At 45.2% G+C, this 26284-nt stretch overlaps 1 protein-coding gene, 1 long non-coding RNA gene and 1 other non-coding gene across 4 annotated transcripts in view; all 3 read left to right on the forward strand.

Annotated features, from left to right (window-relative positions):
• rhbdf1b (rhomboid 5 homolog 1b (Drosophila)) overlaps positions 1-4808 on the forward strand; it is a 30983-nt gene extending 26175 nt beyond the window's left edge. For both annotated transcript variants that reach the window (XM_055057844.1, XM_055057845.1), the window contains 2 exons: positions 2167-2390; positions 2462-4808. In XM_055057844.1, coding sequence (XP_054913819.1) covers positions 2167-2390; positions 2462-2626 — 389 coding nt within the window. In that variant the 3' untranslated portion in view covers positions 2627-4808. The remainder of the gene's footprint in view (positions 1-2166; positions 2391-2461) is intronic.
• Positions 4809-11083: 6275 nt separating this feature from the next.
• Positions 11084-11170, forward strand: trnai-uau (transfer RNA isoleucine (anticodon UAU)). Its single transcript is given in 2 exon segments — positions 11084-11121; positions 11135-11170. It is a non-coding gene; the product is annotated as a tRNA-Ile (tRNA).
• A 4031-nt stretch (positions 11171-15201) lies between these two features.
• LOC129377747 (uncharacterized) lies at positions 15202-18289 on the forward strand. Its single transcript, XR_008607967.1, has 3 exons — positions 15202-15771; positions 16717-17913; positions 18094-18289. It is a non-coding gene; the product is annotated as an uncharacterized LOC129377747 (long non-coding RNA).
• The last annotated feature ends 7995 nt before the right edge of the window (positions 18290-26284 follow it).

Here is a 26284-nt window from a genome sequence, read left to right on the forward strand (position 1 = left end):
GGCAGCCTGGCAGAGACACAACGGCTCACGCATCTTACGCTCTGCCTTCATGTTTCTCACATTAAATCCTCCAACTGGAGGTTTCGTTGGGATTTCATCCCAAAGACAAACAGCAGAAAATGTTTCCAGTTAAACTTTCTCCACTGTTTCTGTTCAATCTATTTTGTTTTTTAAAAAAACAATATTGTAGCCGGTCCTAATATTCTGTCATATTGAGCCTGAATTCAAAGTCCACATAAAATCACTTTTGTCTACCAAAATGCCGTCAACGGGGGTGATGACATCACTCTGAACTACGGCAACCCAAGAAGACAATTGGTGGAAAATATTTACGTTTTTCTTTTGACAGCAAACATTTTATTCATTCATAGATCAAATTTATTGACCAGCCCTATCCTCCCTGTTCCCCTCCCTGTTTCCTCTTCTTGTTTCCCCTCCTTGTTTCCTCTTCCTGTTTCCCCTTCCTGTTTCCTCTTCCTGTTTCCCCTCCCTGTTTCCTCTTCTTGTTTCCCCTCCCTGTTTCCCCTTCCTGTTTCCCCTCCTTGTTTCCTCTTCCTGTTTCCCCTTCCTGTTTCCTCTTCCTGTTTCCCCTCCCTGTTTCCTCTTCCTGTTTCCCCTTCCTGTTTCCTCTTCCTGTTTCCCCTTCCTGTTTCCTCTTCCCGTTTCCCCTCCCTGTTTTCTCTTTCTGTTTCCTCTTCCTGTTTCCCCTCCCTGTTTCCTCTTCCTGTTTCCCCTTCCTGTTTCCCCTCCCTGTTTTCTCTTCCTGTTTCCTCTTCCTGTTTCCCCTTCCTGTTTCCTCTTCCTGTTTCCCCTCCTTGTTTCCTCTTCCTGTTTCCCCTTCCTGTTTCCTCTTCCTGTTTCCCCTTCCTGTTTCCTCTTCCCGTTTCCCCTCCCTGTTTTCTCTTTCTGTTTCCTCTTCCTGTTTCCCCTCCCTGTTTCCCCTCCCTGTTTCCCCTCCTTGTTTCCTCTTCTTGTTTCCCCTCCTGTTTCCCCTTCCTGTTTCCCCTCCTTGTTTCCTCTTCCTGTTTCCTCTTCCTGTTTCCCCTTCCTGTTTCCTCTTCCCGTTTCCCCTCCCTGTTTTCTCTTTCTGTTTCCTCTTCCTGTTTCCCCTCCCTGTTTCCTCTTCCTGTTTCCTCTTCCTGTTTCCCCTCCGTTTTCTCTTCCTGTTTCCTCTTCCTGTTTCCCCTTCCTGTTTCCTCTTTTTGTTTCCCCTTCTTCTTTCCTCTTCCTGTTTCCCCTTCCTGTTGTCCCTTCCTGTTTCCTCTTCCTGTTTCCCCTTCCTGTTTCCTCTTCCTGTTTCCCCTCCCTGTTTCCTCTTCCTGTTTCTTCTTCCTGTTGTCCCTTCCTGTTTCCTCTTCCTGTTTCCTCTTCCTGTTTCCCCTTCCTGTTTCCTCTTCCTGTTTCCCCTCCCTGTTTCCTCTTCCTGTTTCCTCTTCCTGTTTCCCCTCCCTGTTTCCTCTTCCTGTTTCCTCTTCCTGTTTCCCCTTCCTGTTTCCTCTTCCCGTTTCCCCTCCCTGTTTCCTCTTCCCGTTTCCCCTCCCTGTTTTCTCTTTCTGTTTCCTCTTCCTGTTTCCCCTCCCTGTTTCCTCTTCCTGTTTCCCCTTCCTGTTTCCCCTCCCTGTTTTCTCTTCCTGTTTCCTCTTCCTGTTTCCCCTCCCTGTTTCCTCTTCTTGTTTCCCCTCCTTGTTTCCTCTTCCTGTTTCCCCTTCCTGTTTCCTCTTCTTGTTTCCCCTTCCTGTTTCAACCTCCTTGTTTCCCCTTCCTGTTTCCCCTCCCTGTTTCCTCTTCCTGTTTCCCCTCCCTGTTTCCTCTTCTTGTTTCCCCTTCTTGTTTCCTCTTCCTGTTTCCCCTTCCTGTTTCCTCTTCTTGTTTCCCCTTCTTGTTTCCTCTTCCTGTTTCCCCTTCCTGTTTCCTCTTCCTGTTTCCCCTCCCTGTTTCTTCTTCCTGTTTCCTCTTCCTGTTTCCCCTCCTGTTTCCTCTTCTTGTTTCCCCTTCTTGTTTCCTCTTCCTGTTTCCCCTTCCTGTTTCCTCTTCTTGTTTCCCTTCTTGTTTCCTCTTCCTGTTTCCCCTTCCTGTTTCCTCTTCCTGTTTCCCCTCCCTGTTTCCTCTTCCTGTTTCCCCTCCCTGTTTCCTCTTCCTGTTTCCTCTTCCTGTCCCCCTCTCCAGGTGGGTCCCGCCGGCAGCCAGTTCGGCATCCTGGCCTGCCTCTTCGTGGAGCTTTTCCAGAGCTGGCAGATCCTGGAGCGGCCGTGGCGAGCGTTCACCAAGCTCGCCGCCATCTCTGTCTTCTTCTTCTCCTTCGGTCTGCTGCCGTGGATCGACAACTTCGCCCATGTCTGCGGCTTCCTGTCGGGCTTCTTCCTGTCCTTCGCCTTCCTGCCGTACATCAGGTGGGTCAGCTGAGCGAAACCAAAAAGATCCAGGATCCGTTCCGTCTGTAAACATCCACTTCCTGTTTCAGCTTCGGCCGCTCCAACTCGTACAGGAAGCGGCTCCAGATCTGCGGCTTCCTGCTGGTTTTCCTGGGTCTGTTTGCCGCGCTGGCCGTCCTCTTCTATGTTTACCCGCTCAAATGCGACTGGTGCGAGCTCCTCACCTGCGTCCCGGTCACAGACAAGTTCTGTGAGAAGTACGACCTGAACGCACACCTGCTCTGAGCGTCGGAACCGGTTCAGATAATCGGTTCAGATAACCGCTTCCTGGTGGCGCCGCAGGAACCTTCAGGAAACATCACTTCTGGATCAGGACGGACCAGAGGTCTGTGGCTCACAGCTGCTGCAGGGACAAAGGAAAACTGCCAAAAAAAACCTTTGAAAATTTGAGATTAATCTCAGAAATTTTGGTGGGGAATTTAGAAATTTCTGGGAACTTTCCCTGTTTTTTCTGGAACATTTCTGTTTTTAATCTTCGAGTTTCAGGTTTTTTTCTAGCAAATTTGCAACATTGCAAAATCAGAAATTTCCAACTTTCAAATCTCAAAATTTGCGTATTTTATAGACACTTTTTGACTTTCCAAACTCAGAAATATTCATGTTTTTATTTCTATTTTGACAAATTTCTGAGAAAATTGTCAACATTCTCTGTCAAGTTTTGGACTTTTAAAACTTAAATTTCCACGGTTTTCTAGAAAACAAGGAATTTCACACCTGAACACAAGGAGCAAAGTTAAACTGTCGGAGAAATGGTTGTTTTTACTGTAAGCTGACGTCACACCGCCCCCCAGCGGCCAGGCGGAACATGACATGCCGTCGGAGATAAACGTGCCTTAACTTCCTCCTCCAGACTCTCACTTCCTGCCTGGAAATCATTTTAGTGGCTGAGTTATGATTCAGTTACAGCCTTTAATACACTTTGGTCATGAATGAAACGTTTTTATATCCTGTGGTAAATATTCATCCTGTGAATGAAGCATTTAAAGCTGAATTACAGTAAAATCTCTTTCAGTGTTTTTTCTTGTTTTATTAAATTTTGTAGCGTTTTAGCTACTTTACAGCTGAACTGGACTTTTCCTGTTTGTTTCTCACTAACAGCTGACCTCTGGAGACTAGAGGTGAGAAACTGAATATTTTGGTTCAATCCAACAAACTAAATACTGGATCAGTATCACCAATACTGATATACCGATACATTTGGTTAAGTCTGATACAGCATCAAACTTCTGACCATCAGGGGTTTTTCTGTTTTTTTTTTGTTTGTTTGTTTTGTTTGAATTGTTTTTCTAGAGGAAATAATTGAATACATTAATATGATAACCTGAAACAAAACTAAGGTTTGTGCACATTATGCCAAAAATATTTGAGATCAAATCAAAACTGATTTGATCCAAAATACTGGAACTATTAATCAATGCTGGCGAGGTAACATCAATGCTTCAGTTTTAGATTATTTTATTTATTGCAGTTTCTCAAATATATCTGATATTGTCCAGATTCTGTCTGAAGTTTGAACAAAAATAATTAAAATAATAAAATCATCTAAAGGTCAGAAGCCTGATGATTTTTAAGCTTTATTATATTTATGAACAAAGTATTGATATCATCACTGGCCCTTTGTATCGGATCAATACTAAATATCAATGCTTCACAATTGATATTCATGTCTCCAGTTCAACTTCATCAGACAAATTAAACCTTTTTCTGTCTGCAGAGTTAAATTAAGACGTTTGATCAAAACTATAATGACATTGTTCCATTTTTCATTTCCTAAAACTTTCCAGATTATATGATTCCTACATGAAAAACAAAATAAATATTCGTTCCTTCGATAACCGCCAGATGGCGCTAGGGGAGTATTTCTGGGTAAAAACCTGCAACCTGTCGCTGTTCTGTTGATTAAATCAGGTTTTCTAAAGTCATCAACCAGAAAACATGTTGGTTTCTTCTTGGATCCGCACACACACACACACACACACACACACACACACACACACACACACACACACACACACACACACACACACACACACACTGAAAGCAATGCTCTGGATCAAAAAACATGAAGTAAAACAGCATCAAAGAGGTGAAAAAATATTATTAAATGTTTGAGATTCTGGTCAAATTTATTTTCTCAGTTGATAAAAATGGAAATCAGATGAAGAATATTTGACCAGATGAATTGGGTGAATATCTTGTTACTTTCAATAGGCCATGTAAGTTACACAAACTTGATTAAGGTAGCTGTAGCTACATTTTAGCATCGTTAGAGAAAAGCGAAGCCAGCAGATGTTCAGCTCTGAATTATTTCATTTTTAATGTATTCTAATATTGTATAAAAAGGGTTCAAGTGACTGAATAAAAAAATCTGCAGAATGTGTCGATATTTTTATTTGATTAATGGATTAATAATCCGGACACAGAAACCTTCCTGTTTCCTGCCTTCATCTTCATGAGGATCATCTCTCCTCCTCTTCCTCTTGTTCCCCCTCATCCTCATCTCATCTCATCCTTCTGTTGTTTAGTTTTAGTTTGGGGGTTGAACCCGGGTTGGGGGGTTCCTCAGGGAGCGGATGCTGGACGTGGAGGAGTCGTCTTCACCTGAAACGGGACCCTGCCAGCTGGCCAACAGGTGACACACACACACACTCATCAGCAGCCTCGTTGTCAGGTGAAGTGTGTGTGGGGGGGATTTATACACGTGTGTGTGACAGAAGGATCTGCGGCGTACACCTGCCTGATGAGCTGCTGTGGCAGAGTAACATTATACCCCCTCCCCCCATTCTCCCAGTGGGGTCCCATACACCAGCTGGGCTGACATTGACAGACACCCCTGTCCAACACACACACACACACACACACACACACACACACACAGAGAGAGAGATTAAGGTTTATTCGGCTCCTCAGTGGGAATTTTGTGTCATTTTCCTGCTTATAGAATAATGAAACATCACATCACACTTATTTTAACTAAATTAAAAAGACAAATAAATAAAATTGTACATTTTAGTGACACATAATGGTTGTTATTCTTTGAAGATCCAAAGTTTTAAAGGGTCAATGTCATTTAAAATCAATTTTTTAATCTTTTCATCATATTTTTCCTGCAGTGTTGCTTTGATTCTTTCATGTTTGAGAAATCCCTTTGTCTCCCTGGCAGCCATTCAGCTGTTAAAACGCCTGGCTGGACCTAACCCCGCCTTCGACATGCAGCCCCTCCCCCACTCAGCTCCTGCAGACTAGCCAGCAGAGGATAGCAAATAGCTGGTGAGCTTGTTTTAGGAGCTGCTGCTCAGTGTAACGTTATAACTTTCTCCCCAAGGGTCAAAGGAGGAGCCATGTTGGGATGACTTCCTGCAGGCTGAGTTTCAGAAGGAGCAGAGTTTTTAAAGAGACAGAGGCCCAATTTTACCATGACGATTCTGCTTTCTTCATCAGTTAAATTCCCAAACATCCCAGAATAATCAAGCCAACTCTTTACTGCAACAGGTGAGTTCCTTTCAGCATAATCAGTAAATTTAACCCAAACCTTGGTGTTGATGTTCAGGTTTCAGTTTTTGTGCGGTCATCATTTCTTTGCAGGCGTTTGGCAGGAATAAACGTAAATCCTGAGAGAATCGGACCGGATCTGCACAAAGTAAAACACAGAAACTGGAACTGGAAATCCTCCCCGCAAACACTCATTTCATCTTCATCTCTGGAGGCAAAGCCTCTTCATCACCTCCAGCTGTCCTAAACACTGGTTCTCATCACCTCACACACACACACACACACACACACACACACACACACACACACACACACACACACACTCACACACACACACACACACACACACACACACACACACACACACACACACACACACACACACACACACACACACACACACACACACACACACACACACACACACACACACACACACACACACACACACACACACACACACACACCCACACACACACACACACATACCACACACACACACCACCACACACACACACACTCACACCCCCCCCCCCCACACACACCACACACCCCCACACACCACACCACCCCCACACCCCACACACACACACTCACACACACACTCACACACACACACACACACACACACCACACACCCACACACACACACCACACACACCACACACACACACACACACACACACTCACACACACACACACACCACACACACACACACACACACACACTCACACACACACACTCACACACACACTCACACACACACACACCACTCACACCCCCCACACACTCACACCCCCACTCACACACACACCCCCCCACATACTCACACACACACTCACACACACACACACACACTCACACACACACTCACACACACACACTCACACACACACTCACACACACACTCACACACACACACACACACACACACACACACACACACACACACTCACACACACACACCCCCCACACACACACACTCACACCCCCACACACTCACACCCCCACTCACACACACACACACACACACACACACTCACACACACACACACTCACACACACACTCACACACACACACTCACACACACACACTCACACACACACACTCACACACACACTCACACACACACACACTCACACACACACACACTCACACACACACACACACTCACACACACGCACACACACACACACTCACACACACACCCCCCCCCACACACACACACACACACACACACACACACTCACACACACACACTCACACACACACACACTCATACACACACTCACACACACACACTCACACACCACACACACACACACACACACACACACACACACACACACACACTCACACACACACACCCCCCACACACACACACTCACACCCCACACACTCACACACACACTCACACACACACACACACACTCACACACACACTCACACACACACACCCCCACTCACACACACACCCCCCCCACACACTCACACACACACTCACACACACACACACACTCACACACACTCACACACACACACACTCACACACACACACTCACACACACACTCACACACACACACACACACACACACACACACACACACTCACACACACACACCCCACACACACACACTCACACCCCACACACTCACACCCCCACTCACACACACACCCCCCCCACACACTCACACACACACACTCACACACACACCCCCCCCACACACTCACACACACACACTCACACACACACCCCCCCACACACTCACACCCCCACTCACACACTCACACTCACACACACACCCCCCCACACACTCACACACACACACTCACACACACACCCCCCCACACACTCACACCCCCACTCACACACTCACACACACACACACACACACACACACACGGCTCATTAGCAATCACTTCAACAATAGCTGTTCCCTGGATGCCATCTTGAAGCCTCTGAAGGTGATTCTGCCTTTTCTCCTCCCTCCTGTTCGCTTTAAGTCTCTACAGACGAGTTTTCATGGAACGCTCACCGGGAACCAAAGACAGGAAGAGTAAAGAACATTTAGTCAGACAACCAGGAACAAAGAGTTCTCACAGCAACTTTCAGCTCAAAATGTTGAGACGGCGAACCGCAAGGAGGCGGCTTGGTTACCTGCTTTTAGGTTATTGATTCTTGAGTCAGGTGATCCCACACCGTCAGCTCTCTGTAGAAAATACTTTATTTGCTAAAGTCTAAAGTTATCTGACTGTTTGAACCTGGAAAATATTTACTGATGACAGAAGGAGGACAAAATCTACTAGACTCATAAAAGCAGAGATTCCTGTTCTGTTTTCCCAGACAGAGTTTAATGCACATTGCTCTGCAGTTAGCTACATTATTTACATAAAAGTTCAAGCTTTGATAGTGCTGTCTTCAATACTGAGCCGATGCAGACACAGCAGTCAGGTCCAGCGCAGGCAAAACTAAATTATTTTCAAAAATTGAGTCTTTAGTCTGAACAATGTCTGTTTGTAGGATTTTATTGTTTCCAGTGCTGCTAATCTTCTCTTATCATAGCGCTAACGTTGTGCTTAGCACTTTTGCATTTTTGGTAACTTTCAAAATGTTTAGCACGTTTAGCTTCCCCTAAATTCATATTTTGGGTAAATTCTAAAACTCTAATTTAAATGTCAATCTTTTATTATAGATAACCTAACCCTGTCAACATGATTGAATAAAGTGTTTTAGAATATTAGCTTAGCTAAGTACTGCATTGATGTAGCGCGTTATTTTTTTTATTTCCTTTATTTAACGAGGTAAACATTGTGAGATCTAGATCTCATTTTCTGAGCAAAAGCCTCCAATACACAGAAACCCGATCAATAAACAGATTATGATTAGCTCTTTAAGCTTAGCACAGCTAACATTTTCGTTCATGTTCCCCACCATGGCTGCTTTCAATCATTTCACATAAATATGCTTTATTAATAAGACTTTTTTATTTTTTTAATCTGAACATTTTAAATACATTGTTAACTGACAAACAAAAAATACCTGCAGTCTTTTGGTTTCTGGCTTTGGACCAGAATCCAAACAGTTGTTGATTAAGAAATATCTCTGGTCTTCAGAATGTAGAACCACTTGCTCTAAGGTACAGAAATATTCACAGATATGAAACGATTTAGCCTTAAATTCATGCAGAATTCTCACCAATAAATCTCCTGTTGCACATTTACACAGGGTGTCAATTTGCACATTTACCATCCAAGGATATTCCTAAAACGTCACTTTAGATTGGTCTTTCATGTTCAAAAATGTTTCTGAATGGTCACAAACTCTTCTTGGTGTAAAACTAGAAGACAATCAGTTCTTCACATTTCCAGTGTTCAGGCTAGTTATGGGCTGTGGAATGCAGCTCTCCCACATTGCATGTGTTTTATTGTTCTTAATGAAACGGTCTGGTCCTCCCTCCTGGTTTCAGTCGGTTAGTGATGGGTCAACAGGGATGCATAGCAGAGAGGAGGGGGAGGGGCTTGTTGTGTTTGGAGTAAGACAAGGAGGACTAATGATTGAACAAGGCAAGTCTGGGCTCGACTGCTGGAAGTTTCCTTCCAGTTGGGATGTCGTAATTTATCATTCTTATTAAAACTTGCAGAAATATCATTTTATGAGCTATTAGTTTGTTCTGGTCCAGTTTACCCGGTTCTACTGGAACCAGAACTTCTGCTCCAGCTCCAGCTGCTGTGGTTCTGACCCAAACCAGCCTGTACCCCTCCTGGCCTGTGGGGGCGCTGCACCAACAACCACTGCAGGAAACGACACTAAAACCTCTGAAGACACTGAGAGCAACTTCCTGTTTCACCAGATGAACCAAGATGGAGGCGTCAGAGTTTAGTGATTTCTCTTTAGTGTTTGGCTGAAGACCAGGAGCCATTTCTGCTGCTAATGCTAGGCTAGCATGTTAGCATTGGTTGTATTTACCCAGAATGCCCTGCACTGTAGTCCACTTCCTGCTTTTAGAGTGGTCTCTGGTCCGCTTGGCGTTCACATTCAAACTGAACCAGAGTTCACTTCAACTGAACCCAAACCGAGGTCAGAGGTCAGAGGTCGAGCAGCATTCACATCTCACCAATGGAACTGGACTTTATAGACAGATGAACTGGAGTTGAGTTAAAGTGGACCAAACAGGACTGAGGTCTGACCTCTGCTCCACACAACCAGAGGAAAGATCAGCTCAAACTCACCACCCAAAAGTCAGAACCTCTTCACTTCAAGCACTTTGTCCAATCTTGGATAGTCAGTGGAAAACAGATGAAGAGATGGTGAATGATGACCTGCTGTAGGCAGCCAGCAGTTTGTATCGTCTCTGTTCCGATGTAGAAGTGGCTCCTTGTGTTGGAGAAAGATCAAAGATTTCACATCTGGCTTCAGCTTTACACAAACAGGTGACTGACTGGGTTCAAAGGCCGACGTCCTGACAGTCAGCAGAGTCCCTGTGTGGTTCGGTCGTCAGTGTGCTGTTTATGCCGAGGTTGTGAGTTCGAGTCTCACCTGGAGGCCATGCTGATTTTGGCAAGCTACTGGAAAGTAGCCACAGCTGCCCTGGAGCAATCTGACCACCACCAGCAGGTTAGACGGGTGGAGAGTCTTGCCCAAGGACAAAGTGACAGAGCAGGAATTGTACTGGCAACCCACTGATTGAGGATCAAACTCCTAAAACCATTGTCCCAACAATTAGACCAGAAGAAATCCAAAGTTTGGAGGCAAAGAGAGAAATTACAGCCCTTAAAACACATAATTGTCCTGAATTTGAACTTTAAGGTGTTCCATATTTTGAAGTAAACACGCCCCGTGACTTTAGACACATTAATGAATGAATCCTAGTTTGGTGCACAAGCTCCAGTGGTGCAAGCGGTCAGTGTGCCTTTCTTAGTGTATATAGTACATGAAGTGAGAGGTTGTGAGTTTGAGCCTCACCTGGAACATGGGTCTTTTATTAGTTGGAGCTACTAGGAAAGAATGAATCAGTCAGTAAAGATGAAGGACTGATAGTGACCAAGGCTGAGACACAGAAATGTCCTAAACAAAGAACGTCTGGTGTTAAGTATTTTGAATTGGTTACACTTTGACTTGATACAGATTAATTGATCTATTCTGGTCTGATCAATAAGCTCCAGTGGCGCAATCGGTCAGCGCGCGGTACTTATAGACAGTACGAGAGATGCCGAGGTTGTGAGTTCGAGGCTCACCTGGAGCAGAAATATTTTGTGAGAACTCAGCAGTTAGAAAGACATAAAATGCTTTTTATGCCAATCAAGCCAGGCTGCCCGGGTAAACAGACATTTCACCCCAGTAACAAAAATCACTGCCTTGCTCATTGGTTCACGTCAGTGAAGATCTGCTGCTCCAGGGCTTGAGCCGGACTCGTCAGCTGGTTATCAGAGACTCTGGGCTTTGTTTGCTGCCAATCAACAACAGCTGGATGCTGCTCTTCTTCAGATCACTCCCCTCCCCCACCTGTTTCTCTGTGGTCTGCAGTGATAAAGCCCAGATGTGGTAGCAGATCGAATGCCGACTAACGAGGATGCAACGAATGTCGGCGTGTTGGTTTGTTCTGCATGTCTCTGCCAGGTTCTGTTCGACCGCCAGACGAGTCTGGGCTTGCCTGACCCGGCCCCCCAAGGTCTGAGGCATGCAGCTCATACACACACATCACACACTCCACACACATCACACACTCCACACACACCGAATGCTGAACATCTGAGTCTAGAGCGTCTGACCACCAGGACTGATTATTGCTGAAGAGCTTTCAGTTTCCTGATGATTCCTCCTCGAAACTTTTTATGATGCTGTGATTTTATAATTTAGCAAACAGATTTGATGAATTTTAACATTTAGCAACAGATAAATGGAGGAAATCACCCAGGAGGAAACATCCAAAAGCTGCTAAAGGTTTCATGAAGGTCTTAAATATCATCATTCATAACTAAACTTTATGAAATATTGTCTTCTTTACCAGCCAGATGTGCTGAATTGATGATTAATTATCTTAAAACACCTCAGTCTGAGCCCTGCGACAGACCGGCGACCCGTCCAGGTGACCCGTCCAGGTGACCCCGCCTCTCGCCCAGGACCTCCTGACCCCGTGGGGTCAAGGTGTTCCAAAATGGATGAACCTCAGTCTGAATCCAGAACAAATGCAGGCATGTGAACGCCAAGCGGACCGGAGGTCGCTTTGACTGCTGCTCAGCGGCATTCTGGGTAAATACAGCCAAAGCTAACGTGCTAGCCTAGCGCTAGCAGGAAAAATGGCTCGTGGTCTTTAGCCAAAGACTGGTTTGGAGGGCTAGTTTCAATGTTTGACATGGAGACGGAAGTAGCTGCCTCGGGTCACCACCGGGGGGCAGTACAGTGAGAGACAGACTGTCCAGCTGCCTGATGCCAGCCAGGAGTCCAGAAAGGTCCAGCAGGACAGACGAGAGGATTATGGTTCTGGTTTCATTTTCTCCTAACCTTTCCAGATCTGCTGGTTCTGGTTCTGGTTCTGAATGTTCTGGGTTTGCTCCCAGCTTGTGGAAGGTTTCTGCTGCTGGTACCGATCTCAGGAACGTGTCTGGTGCCGTTTGTGTTGTGTTCTTTCTGGATGGTATTTTTAGAGCTTCCAGTCGATGTTCAGGTCGGATAATAGACGTTACTGTAAAAGCAAACTTGTTTTTCTCCGTTTCCCGTCTCGCTCCTCCCACTGGACACTTTGTCCTCAGCTGTGTCCCCGTCCTTTCAGCCTGGCCCCATCCAACAGGTTCGTAAAATCAAACTCCTCTCGTTTCATCTGCTGACAAAACGCCGAACATGAACCCCGCCGGTCCAGCGCGCCGCTGGTACCGCAGGCAGACACAACAAGTGTAGAGCTGTGAGTTTATGGGCCGCTGGCGCTGCTGCCAGCCTCTTTATGACCCGGGAGGGTCGCAGCACTGAAAGGGCCCGCCAGCAGCCAGCGGTGGGCCACTCACACACAGCACTGCTTCTCGGCAGGCAGCTATTGTCATGGTAAACAGGGGTCTGGATGGGTAGAATACACACACACACACACACACACACACACACACACACACACACACACACACACACACACACACATAAAACACAGGAGGCGGGGAAGGAGGGAGGACAAACACTCCGACCACCTCAGAGATGCATCAGCTCTCATCAGGAGAAAACTCAACTTCACTCATTTTCTGCCCAAATTCTAAACTTTACAATTTAACTTAATTCAGGATGAACATTTATGGTTTTAAAAATATTCAAATGTAACAGAAAACTAATGAGGTAAAACAGCTGGCACTCATGTCTGAACGACCTTTAAACTTTAAACTTTCAGCAGCAATGACATGGGAACAGAAAAGCTTTAAATATTTGCTTTTCTGAGCACAAAAGGTTTTTAAATTACAGGATGACCTCTGACCTCCAGCACAGCTCCTGGTGGAAGACTTGGGAATAAGATGTGAAATTCAGAAGAAAAACTCAGAAAAGAATTCAAATTAAATCTTTATTTTAGCGTTACATGCAGATAAACAGCGTTTTTCTACCCCTGCAGTTTCAGGTTTTAAAAATTGTTTTACTGTGATCTGATTATTTTGGATTTCAGACATAAATCTGATAGAAACTCTGAGAAAATTAGGGTGATGGTAAGGAGGCCTTCCAACCGGAGGAACAAGAAAACCTGTGGAAAGCTGCTCTGCTGCCAGAGGAAGAAAAACTTCATCAGTTCATGAAGAAGTCGGGACTCAATGATTTCTGGCAGGCAAATTTTAATAAAACATAATAGATTTCTCTGCTGACGTTGTTTTACCATCGCTTCAGCAACAAAATATATTTAAATCTAAATCTATTGTGTGTATGAATTATTTTAGGCTAAGCTGTACATTTTTTTGTGATTCAGAAGATGTTTTCCATGTGCAGCCAGTGCAGAGCTGAAGTTTCATATTGATTCAGACGAATCAGATGTTTTCTCAGTGAACAGAGAGAGAGAATCGTCCACGGCGAAAAGCCTGATGTGCCAGGTAATCAGTACAAGACTCAAATGTGCCTCACACACACACACACACACACACACACCCACACACACACACGCACACACACACACACACACACGCACACACACACACACGCACACACACACACAAACACACACGCACACAAACACACCCACGCACACACACACCCACGCACACATACACACACACACTCACACACACTTCAAACATGAAAAAGGAGGCAAAGGACAGAGCGGTGGAGGGAAAACACTGAATAAACCTTCATCGTCCTCAGAGTCTCTTTTCTTCACATTCTGCTGCTTTATAGCAACACAAACTTTAAAAAATACTTTGAAACAAACACATTTATTATCCCTTTGCAGGTTTACAGTCCTCACATGGTATTTTTGGTAAATGTTGGCCCAATATGGAGCAGAAATCCTAACAGTTTTTAAAGTTTGTGCTGAAGGGAATGAGTTGGATGTGTGAAACCTCCAGCTCTGCTATTTCCTACAGAAAAAAGTCCTGGTTTTATTTTGGCCAACATTTTCTTTCTATTCTCAGAGGCGGAGCCTTAATTAGTTGTTGCAATACATTTTATTTGAAACACTTATTACTACTGTAGGTGAGTTGAAATATCCGTTTTTATGCGTCTATAAAATGTCACCCGGGCATCGCCATGCTGGTTACGCTGCAATGCATTCTGGGTGGACAGTGTATGCTAGGTGCTACGGGGCTAGCTCCGTCCGGTCGTACTTGTTCAGGCCTTTCAAACTGAAAGGCCTATTTCAGTTTGAAATTGCGATGAAGAGGAGAGTCAGAGGAAAAAGGAGCATACTGCCGGATCCTGACAAGCTGTTGAGGTTAGCATCAGGCTAGCAGCGGGTTAGCATCAGGTTAGCAGCGGGTTAGCATCAGGTTAGCAGCGGGTTAGCATCAGGTTGGCAGCGGGTTAGCATCAGGTTAGCAGCGGGTTAGCATCAGGTTGGCAGCAGGCTAGCAGCGGGTTAGCATCAGGTTGGGAGCGGGTTAGCATCAGGTTGGCAGCAGGCTAGCAGCGGGTTAGCATCAGGTTAGCAGCGGGTTAGCATCAGGTTGGCAGCAGGCTGGCAGCGGGTTAGCATCAGGTTAGCAGCGGGTTAGCATCAGGTTGGCAGCAGGCTGGCAGCGGGTTAGCATCAGGTTAGCAGCGGGTTAGCATCAGGTTGGCAGCAGGCTGGCAGCGGGTTAGCATCAGGTTAGCAGCGGGTTAGCATCAGGTTGGCAGCAGGCTGGCAGCGGGTTAGCATCAGGTTGGCAGCGGGTTAGCATCAGGTTGGCAGCGGGTTAGCATCAGGTTGGCAGCTGTGTAGAAGCCTAAATTGAGTTTCTGGGGACATCTTGTGGGTTTGCAACTGCAGTTGAAGATTTGGGATGTGGCTAAAGACGGGGAGTTGGCCAGTTGGAGGAGCCACTGGCTTTTTTGACCTCGCTTTTTCTTTCTCTGTCTTATTTGCTCTTTATTAGTGTGGAATGTAACATTTTGTACTGTTTTTATTTCTGAAGTAAACAGTTTAAAGTATCAAGAGGATTCAGTCTGTTTTTCGTTTTGGTTTTTTTGTCGTCAGTGAAATGAAGGAGAAAGACGGAGAAGCTTAAGGCTTCATTAATTAGGAACCTATACTAGTCAAAAAACTCGCTGTACGTGGACCATGGCAACTTGGACCAGCCCAGCTAACAAGGAAAACAGCACGGACACTCGGGAAGAGGAGTAAATTGGATAACGAGCGTTGAGCAGGAGGCGGTTCATGGATTCTGGGAAAAGTGGACAGCTGCAGCTGAAGTACGTGAGTGAAAAAAGGCTCTTTGTGACTCGGTGGAACTAGACGTGCTGTTGACATTCATAAGCCATAGAAGTTTAGGGTTAGGTTAGGGTTAGGGGTTAGGGGTTAGGGTTAGGGTAACGAACAGTCAAAATGACTGAGAAAGCTGCAGAAGAGCTTCAGTCTAAGCTAACGCATGCACGCAGGTCCAAGCTAGCCCACGTGACAAGCTTGAAGAAGCAAATTGAACAGTTCATGGAAAGTGATGCCAACGTTGATGCTGTAAAAAATAAGCTTCCTGTGGATTTTAGTGGCTTGCAAGAAGAGTTTAAAAAGCTCAATTCTACTCTGCAGAAAATTATGGATGATGAAGAATACGTGAAAGAGGACTGTTTCAAACTGAACCATGATGCTATGGAGGACTTCTTTTGGCGCTAGGGTTAGATTAGGGGTTATGGATGAAAGACATTTTGGATCGAGCTGAGCAGGCTGAGGAGCGACACAAACGGATAACACCTGCAGACAGTAGATCTATGACATCTAGACGGTCAAACAAACACAAAAGTAGTTCCTCATCACAATGTGGAAGCTCAGTCTCATCATCTTCATCAGTGAGATTAGAGGCAGAATTAGAGCGGGCTGCTTTAAAGGCAAAGGCTGCTGCTTTACACAAAAAACTACAACTTGAAAAAGAAGAAGCAGAGTGGCATGCAGAGCAAAATTTCAGGAAGATTCAAATAGAGGCTGAAGAAAAGCAACGAGAAGCAGAGTTTGAAGCTCAGCAAAAGATTTTTGAAGCTGCTTTAAGAGCAAAGAAAGAAATGCATGCAATGCATTTCAATTTGACCGGTTACTCAGTACTAAGACTTTTTAGCAAATAGTTTTTCCTCTCATTTGAGTCATTTGTTGTTCAGATAGCAGTACTTGTACTCTAACTTGAGTGTGATGTTTGACTCTCTCCCCAGAGGAATGCTGATGCTAACCGCTAATGCTGCGGCGCTGAGCTGAGGGGCTTTTAATGGCTGCTGATTCCTCTGGAGAGGGGAGCCCAGGATTATAACCACAGATTGTTCTGCAGCTAATCACAGGGAAGTTCCGTCAGCGTCACTGAGAAACCAGGCTTTCCTTTTGTGTCTCATATGGAGAAAAATATGTGCCGTAATTTTCCCCAAGGGGCAGACAGAGCTCTGGGTTATTTATCAGATACCAGGCTGCAACTTTTTTCTTCCAGCTCTACTGCAGATCAGCACACAAATATAAAAACACAGAGAGAAATAATCAATCAGATCTGAAATTTCTCCCTGTTTCATGTTTTCAGGTTCATCCTGAATTGATCACTTCTGTTCAGCTGCAGGAATTAGAAATGAACTCGCTGCAACAAAAGGCTGGATTATTGTTTTTTGACTAAAGATATTTTTTATTCTGTATGTGAAAGGGAAAATTGCTTTCACAGTCTTTTTTTTTCTAATAACACAGACTAGACTTGGCCAGCGTTGTAGTTCAGACCAGCCAACCCGAGACCCAGACCGGCGCCCAGCGCTGGATGATTTCATAAAATACCATCCAGATGAGACGGAGACGGGATGGAGACAAGACGGGATGGAGACGAGACGGAGACGGGATGGAGACGAGACGGAGACGGGATGGAGACGAGACGGAGACGGGATGGAGACAAGACGGGACGGGACAGAGACGAGACGGAGACAAGATGGAGACGAGACGGGACAGAGACGAGACGGAGACCATCAAGAAGTGGTCTGACACCAAAACCGCTCTCCAGTTCTACAAAACTAGACTTTGTGTCAAACTTTGTGATATTTTAGCCATAAAGCCACAGTATTCAGGTTTAACATTAATTATCATTTTCATGAAATATTACATACAGAATGATCATTTTTCTTTAATCCCAGCCAAGGGGAAACTTTTCTTTCCAGAGACTTTTCTTGTGTTTAAAATGGTGTCGATATTTTCCTGGTTCGATGTGTTTGTGACGCAGCAGCAGCGGCTGACTGAGTGGAAACAACAGGAAGCTCCTTCAGCAGCGGATCCGTCCACATTTGGATCCGTCCACATTTGGATCCGTCCACATTTGGATCCGTCCACATTTGGATCCGTCCACATTATCTAAAACGTTCCTGAAACTGAAACAAAATGCAGAAAAGGTGAAAGTTTAGTGGAAAAACTGGAAACGTTGCGCTGTCTTTGCAGTAGAAAAACCGTCTGCTGCGTCTCGTCCTCTTTGTCCTCTTCTGAGGGGTCTGCTGGCATAATCAGCTGGACCTGGTTCTGGTCCAGGTTCTGGTCCAGATCTGGCTGAACACTTCTTCTCTTTCGTTTCCCAGATGATGATAGGTCAGAAGCGTCGGTTCCAACTGGCTCAGGACCCGATGTTTGTCCAGGGGAGACGAGTCTCTGGTCCATCGTGAACAGGCAGATGGACAGCTGGACCGGTTCTGGCTGAACCGGGTCTCAATCAGAACCAAAAGGGAGGTTTGTTCTGCACCACAGGATGATTAAAGTTGCACAATGAAATGTTAAAATTTAAGCTGGAAAATTTGAGACACAAGTTGCATAAACTTTAGATTAACTGAAGAGAAATGATACAAACATAACAAATTAAATAAATTGATCAAATCGTAACAGATTTTAAACAATCTGATCAAAGATTGGGAATCTGTCAAACTAACTTCTTCAGCAACATGTTTCTTCTTGTTTCAATTGTTTCGCTGTTAATTGTTTCCATCCAAAAGTTGGACGCATTAAAAACCCGATGAGGAAAAAGTCAGACGGCCAAGAAAGCAGCAGAAATCTGTCAGAATGTGGAAAATATTCCAGTCGGTAGAAAACTGATACAAACAAAGTTTTACTGCTGCAACGCAAATTAATGACGATGTCTGCAGCAAAATCCTGACGGTTGGTTCTGATCTGGTGACCAGCACCTTTAAAATCCATCCACAGACGGCGGCAGCCATCTTTACTGCCTAAACGGAGCCGCAGCCATCCAGTAAAGATGGCTGCGGCAGCCATCTTTACTGGAGCGCTGTGGCAGCCATCTTTACTGGAGCGCTGCGGCAGCCATCTTTACTGGAGCGCTGCGGCAGCCATCTTTACTGGAGCGCTGCGGCAGCCATCTTTACTGGAGCGCTGCGGCAGCCATCTTTACCGCCTAAACGGAGCGCTGCGGCAGCCATCTTTACTGGAGCGCTGCGGCAGCCATCTTTACTGGAGCGCTGCGGCAGCCATCTTTACCGCTTAAACGGAGCGCTGCGGCAGCCATCTTTACTGCCTAAACGGAGCGCTGTGGCAGCCATCTTTACTGCCTAAACGGAGCGCTGCGGCAGCCATCTTTACTGCCTAAACGGAGCGCTGCGGCAGCCATCTTTACTGGAGCGCTGCGGCAGCCATCTTTACTGGAGCACTGCGGCAGCCATCTTTACCGCCTAAACGGAACGCTGCGGCAGCCATCTTTACTGGAGCGCTGCGGCAGCCATCTTTACCGCCTAAACGGAGCGCTGCGGCAGCCATCTTTACTGGAGCGCTGCGGCAGCCATCTTTACTGGAGCGCTGCGGCAGCCATCTTTACCGCTTAAACGGAGCGCTGCGGCAGCCATCTTTACTGGAGCGCTGCGGCAGCCATCTTTACCGCCTAAACGGAGCGCTGCGGCAGCCATCTTTACTGGAGCGCTGCGGCAGCCATCTTTACTGCCTAAACGGAGCGCTGCGGCAGCCATCTTTACTGGAGCGCTGCGGCAGCCATCTTTACTGCCTAAACGGAGCGCTGCAGCAGCCATCTTTACTGGAGCGCTGCGGCAGCCATCTTTACTGGAGCGCTGCGGCAGCCATCTTTACCGCCTAAATGGAGCGCTGCGGCTTCGTTCTCAGTTTGGGTTTGGGTCGGAACCATTCATACAGATGTCTGACTGCAGTCAGGTTTCATTTGCAACTGGAATAACGACAATAAAAAAATCTCTTATTGAGTCTCAGTAAATAAATTACTGATTGTTTCAGTAATTTAGTTCTTGTCTTATTTTGAAAACCCGTCTTTCCTGTCTGCTTGCTTCCTGTTGCTTCTTTGTTCTCCTGTCGGCTGTTTGGTTTGAATCAGGCCTTTAATTCGTCACATGATGAATTAAAATGAGCTCAATATTTTCCATTTGCATTATTTATTGTTTTTCTCTTCCTGCTAAAAACTGGATGCTAAAAGTTTTTATTCTGCAGTTTTGATTTCAACTATCAGAAACTCCATAATTCATTTTATTTGTTGTTTGTTTTGTTTATTTTTGATATTTCAAATGTCTTGAAGTTTTAAATTTTAATTGGAATTTGAAGTTTTACCAAAATGGTGTCAAAGCGATACGATCATTTCTCACCATAACTTCTGGGGTGAATCCAGCGGCTTCGGTCACGGTTCCAGGTCTGATTCGGGTCAACTGCTCGTTCTCTCGGTTCTGTTTCTGTATCGGGTTCTGATCCTCATCACTTCATAAATCTTCTGCTGCCAGCTGCAGATTTCTAAATGAGACAGAAGGAGGAACATCAGAAATAACCATCTAGTTTGACTCGTTTTTATGTATAGTGATACATTTCTTATCATAGTAAGTTTGATTTATTGTTACCATCAATCATTCCAGTTGATGGTGAGGAAAAGCTAAAAACTGTTATTGGTAGTTTTATTATTTGCCCAATGAAACTATCAATACATATGAATAAATTTGGAAATAAAAACTGCAGTGATATGAATCGCACCTCTTACTGTGACTGATGTCCTACAGAAGCATTTCACAAACAGGAATGTTTTAAAGTGTTTGTGGGACTATAATTGCTGTGACACAGAGTTTCCAAAAATGATAAATAATAAATAGTTCTTATCATTATTGCTATAACAGAGCCCCATAACATCATGACGAAGCTTTCAGCCGTTCTCTTATGTATTTTATCCGTTTGTTCATTCATGCCTTGTGTTTCCATGTCCTCCATCTTCTCTCCTCTGTTTTCCGTCTCTTACGTTTCCCCGTGGAGATCCGGGTGGCTTCGTCCTCCAGAGGCTAATTTGACTGTTCTACCTGCCAGTTTTGGTGTGTGTGTGTGTGTGTGTGTGTGTGGGGGGGGGGGGGGGGGGGGGTGTGCGTGTGTGTGCGTGTGTGTGTGTGTGGTGTGTGTGGTGTGTGTGTGTGTGTGTGTGTGTGTGTGTTGTGTGTGGTGTGTGTGGGGGGTGTGTGTGTGTGTGTGTGTGTGTGCGTGCGTGTGTGTGTGTGTGTGTGTGTGGGTGTGTGTGGGTGTGTGTGTGTGTGTGTGTGTGTGTGTGTGTGTGTGTGGGGTGTGTGTGTGTGTGTGTGCGTGTGTGTGTGTGTGTGTGTGTGTGAAGCTGCTCTCCCCTGCCAGCCTCCTGTTGTATAACACTAGTTTCACTGCTGAACACAAACAGCATCAGTGCAAACCGACGGCTCTGACGGCCGTTGCTGTCACTCTGCGGCTGCAGCCATCAGGCGGGTGTGAAGAACCCTTCAGCATGCGTCGCGCAGCGGCGCTTCTGTAATCAGTGCAGCGTTGAGCTGAGAACGGCTCTGCTCTTCCAGAGGCAGACAGGTGTGGAGCAGCGATTGGTTCCAGGCAGAAAGCTCATCAGGCTTCCTGAAGAGGCCCACACACACACACACACACACACACACACACACACACACACACACACACACACACACACACATGAAATGAATTAAAACAAAAGGCAAATGGAGAGTTAAATACGGAGGCTGCAATGCATATGCATAACGTAACACACACACACACACACACACACATGCTCCAAGGGGATGAGCATGAGAGTACACTGTGTTCTTGACGCGTTAAGTACAGCCACACACACACACGCTCAGACACACCTGTCAGAGGCTGGCGCTGTCTCTCTGGACCCAATCAGTTTAATTAACCCCCGGTGGCCCAGGCGGGTGGGGTGTGCTCCGCCTCTCCTCCATCAGCACCATGCTAATATAAAGGGTTAATGCGCAGAATTGGAGACCTCACACGTTTCTGACCGGGTAATTTATTTCTGCTGCTTTAGCCTTTAGCTAGCACACATCTGCTTTCAGACGCGTTTTTGTCTTTCCCATTTTGATGAGTGGCTCAGAGAAAGTTCTGAAAACTGAAGCAAACAGGAAGTCATGGAAGACTGTTAAACTTTAAACTCCCAGTTACATTTTGAATATTTTATTTCATCTCTGCATGTTTTACTAAGGCTGCGTTCCCACCAACCCAGTTCATTTGCTTTAATCCGGCTCCAGTCCGTTTGTCTATATAATCCGGTTCCGTTGGTGAGATGTGAACGCTAATCGACCTTTGACCTCTGGTCCTCCAGACCTTGGTCTGGGTTCAGTTGAGGTGAACTCTGGTTCAGTTTGAATGTGAACGCAAAACGAACCGCAGACCGCTCCAGAAGTAGGAAGTAGACTACAGGGCAGGGCATTCTGGGTAAATACAACCAAAGCCTTCAGTGGTTGTTGGTGCAGCGCCCCCACAGGCCAGGAGGGGAACAGGTTGGTTTGACAGGGAACCACAGCAGCTGGAGGTGGAGCAGATGTTCTGGTTCCACATGCTGGGAAACAGCCGATGCGTCTGCTGGTGACTCTCTGGCCGCCATGTTTCCTTCTCCTCTTCATCAGGACGCTGCAGGGAGTTTGTTGTTGTGCCGCTCTGATCCGCTCCGGCAGCAGCTTTGATCCTGCATGCATTATTAACGCGCTGATTGTTGGTGAAGCTGCGGCGCTGCAGATCGGGTGTCGGTCGGTAATGGCTCTGACAGAACCGGCAGTTCTGATGGACGGGCCTGGATGAGGTCACGGCTGTTGGAGAGGCGACAGAGCGCTGCTGTTCTCACGCACAGGAAAATCACAAAGTGTTGTAATTTATTCTAATTTAGCTGAAATGTTTCTGATGGTTTTACTGGCTGGTTTTAGAATCAGAGTAAAATCAAAACGCAGTTAATGAACCATCTGAACCAGCCTGGAAACGTGTTTTATTGTGTTCTTTGACTAGACCTTTCCTATGTCTTGGTGGGTTTCCTCCATTCCAGATGGACTTTCTGCAGAATTCATGACTCCTTGAAACAGCCCAGAGCATCATTCTGCCACCGCCATGTTTGACTGTCAGGTCTTACTCTCATCAGTCTGCAGAATATTTTCTCAGAATCATCAGGAATCTGTTTTTTCCTTGTCTGAACTTGTACGTCTGGATTTGATTTAGTGGATCCAGAGGAAAATCTTTCTCTGGTTTTTGTTGGTCTGTTGCATTGAATTCCCTTCAAAGGGTGAAAAGGTCATCCTTTGTGATGATTTTATTTTATTTTGTAAAAATCTGGAAGTGAGTAAAAGTTGAACCAGGAGTTTCTGGAAGACGAGTCGAAGGCGACTGGACTGGTTTTCTGGTTCAAGTCGCCTTGGGTCGTTTTCCACTCTGTGTGTGTGTGGGTGTATGTGTGTGGGTGTATGTGTGTGTGGGTGTATGTGTGTGGGTGTGTGTGTGTGTGGGTGTATGTGTGTGTGTGTGGGTGTATGTGTGTGTGTGGGTGTATGTGTGTGTGGGTGTATGTGTGTGTGGGTGTATGTGTGTGTGTTGGTGTGTGTGTGTGGGTGTATGTGTGTGTGTTGGTGTATGTGTGTGTGGGTGTATGTGTGTGTGTGTGTGTATGTGTGTGTGTTGGTGTGTGTGTGTGTGTTGGTGTATGTGTGTGTGGGTGTATGTGTGTGTGTTGGTGTGTGTGTGTGTGTTGGTGTATGTGTGTGTGGGTGTATGTGTGTGTGTAGGTGTATGTGTGTGTGGGTGTATGTGTGTGTGTGGGTGTATGTGTGTGTAGGTGTATGTGTGTGTGTTGGTGTATGTGTGTGTGGGTGTATGTGTGTGTGGGTGTGTGTGTGTGTGGGTGTATGTGTGTGTGTGGGTGTATGTGTGTGTGTTGGTGTGTGTGTGTGTGTGTTGGTGTATGTGTGTGTGGGTGTATGTGTGTGTGTTGGTGTGTGTGTGTGTTGGTGTATGTGTGTGTGGGTGTATGTGTGTGTGTTGGTGTATGTGTGTGTGGGTGTATGTGTGTGTGTGGGTGTATGTGTGTTGGTGTATGTGTGTGTGTTGGTGTATGTGTGTGTGGGTGTATGTGTGTGTGGGTGTGTGTGTGTGTGTGGGTGTATGTGTGTGTTTGTGTATGTGTGTGTGTTGGTGTATGTGTGTGTGTTGGTGTGGGTGTATGTGTGTGTGTGGGTGTATGTGTGTGTGTGGGTGTATGTGTGTGTGTGGGTGTATGTGTGTGTGTTGGTGTGGGTGTGTGTGTGTGTGTTGGTGTATGTGTGTGTGTGGGTGTATGTGTGTGGGTGTATGTGTGTGTGGGTGTATGTGTGTGTGGGTGTATGTGTGTGGGTGTATGTGTGTGTCTTGGCATCCAGGATCTGGTCAGTAAAAGACATTCTTACTCTGTAGATTCGGTCTCTGTGGCGGCAGCAGAGCTTGATTGTCTCGCAGCCAGACAGGAGGAGGGCAAGCAGCTGCCACACACACAGCCGGAACAGTTCAGCGTAAATAAAACAAGATTTCTTAATCATGTGTTGACCAACATCTGTTAAAATCCTCCTAAAAATTCCCTGCTTCAGGTTTTCCTGTTGTATTAACATCTTCCTGCAGAAACTTTAGAAACGTTTTTTGTCCCAAGTCTTTCAGACAAATGAACATGCAGTAGAAATGGTTGCTTCTGTTATTCAAACCTATTAAAAGTTTTTACATTACAAGCAGACATTTCAATGTTTTACTGGGATTTTTGAGACAGAACAGCAGTAAGTAATAAATCCCTGCAAAGCACAGCTCAGTAAAATCCAGTGCAACCAGTTTTAGAAGAACCAGAGTCAGACTGCAAACAGAAAATCCTGAGCTGGAACCGTTGTCTTCTGTTTCTGTTGCGCATATAAAGCTAACAGAAAACAACGACTGCTAATAACAGTGAATTCATTTCTGCTTCTGTACGTATTTTAACATTTTTAAAATAATTATTTTCACCTGTAAATCTGATGCTAAAGCTACATTGCTAACAGTAGCAATCCAAGCGCCTTCTCTGTTTTCACTAAGGTTAGCTTTAATAAAGAGTGCTAACAACAGTTAGCATAGCAGAGAAGCTATGCTAGCCAAAAATAGCATCTGAATGCTAACATGTAGCAGCTAACGCTAATGTTAGCGTTCAGATTTCTAAAGAAACTCCATGAACGATGAGAGAAAGATGAACTCATCTCTGACGTTCAGATCTGATGATATTTATTCAATAACTTGGCAGCACAAATGGTTTTTCATTGATCGTGTTGCTGATTTTGTTGATTAAATTGACAGAGCCTGTCAGTTAGTCCCTGCATTTAAACTGTATTAATAATTGAATTGAATCCCACCTCTAGTGAAATATAAAACTGCACATCCCTGCATAATTAAGATCCTTTGTTTGTTGTGCCGTCACATAAAACCTTAATAAATCACATGAACATTTTGGTGGTAATTAGTCAAGATGTAAGAAGCAGTTTAATAATTTTGCTGGAGCGACATAAACCTGAAGAAGGAACGTCTTTGGCCTCTAAACCCTGTGGGACGTTTCCATAACGTTCACACCTGCATCTGTCCTTACAGATGCCTGAATAAATTAAATTAGCACATCAAACCGAAGCTGAGATCTTTTCTGTTTGGACTTGTGGAAATGAGACCCAGTGAAGCTGAGTGAAAGTAATGATTCTGTTCTGAAACCAAGTGGACCGATCCACATGCTAATAATTGATAATCTCCTAATAAAAGCCCTTCCTCCTCGTCTTCATGCACCTCCGCAGCTTTTATTCTAATTCAGCGTCCATGTTTCCTTTCAGCCTCCAGCAGGCCCTCTAAATGGAGCCTCCATTAGCATTTCATCCATAATCAGCAGCCTGAGGAAACCTGTTGAGATGCATTTCCTGCCGAAGCCCCTCCTGTTAAACCAGAGCCATTAATGGACGGTCAGCGCTCCGCGTTCTGTCCTCGCTTATCAATATGTGATGAAGCTCTGGAAACCAGAGAGGGAGCAGCCCAGGAGCACAACAAACATAGAAATGTTTCCTGAAACGCACAAAGTATTTTTATGTTCAGTTACAGGAAACACCAGAATCATGCAGATGTCTCCTGTTCTCTTGTGTTTCCTGAATGTCGTTTATCGGGATAGGATTTTTATCATGATGAGAATTTTGAATTATTCATTTTCTCCACAATTTTTCACTGAGATAATCAAATAAATATCAGTAAATTTGAAAATCATATTGAAGTCAAACACTGTGTGCAGTTAATGAGACAAATCATATTAATTTAACTGACTGGTGCCCTAAGGAAACGCTTCACATTTTATAACGTCTTTGTGGAGCTTTGATTACAGTCACAGCCAAATCTAAATTTATCTAGTGAATTAATTGTTCTTATGGTCAGTTTTATTGTTGTCATGAATAATTGTGCTAAACCTTTGAAGTTCATATCGCCCAGCTCTACTTCCTGCAGTATTTT

This window comes from Poeciliopsis prolifica, unplaced genomic scaffold, assembly GCF_027474105.1.
Source record: "Poeciliopsis prolifica strain line A6 unplaced genomic scaffold, Auburn_PproV2 SCAFFOLD049, whole genome shotgun sequence".
Classification (NCBI taxonomy): Eukaryota; Metazoa; Chordata; class Actinopteri; order Cyprinodontiformes; family Poeciliidae; genus Poeciliopsis; species Poeciliopsis prolifica.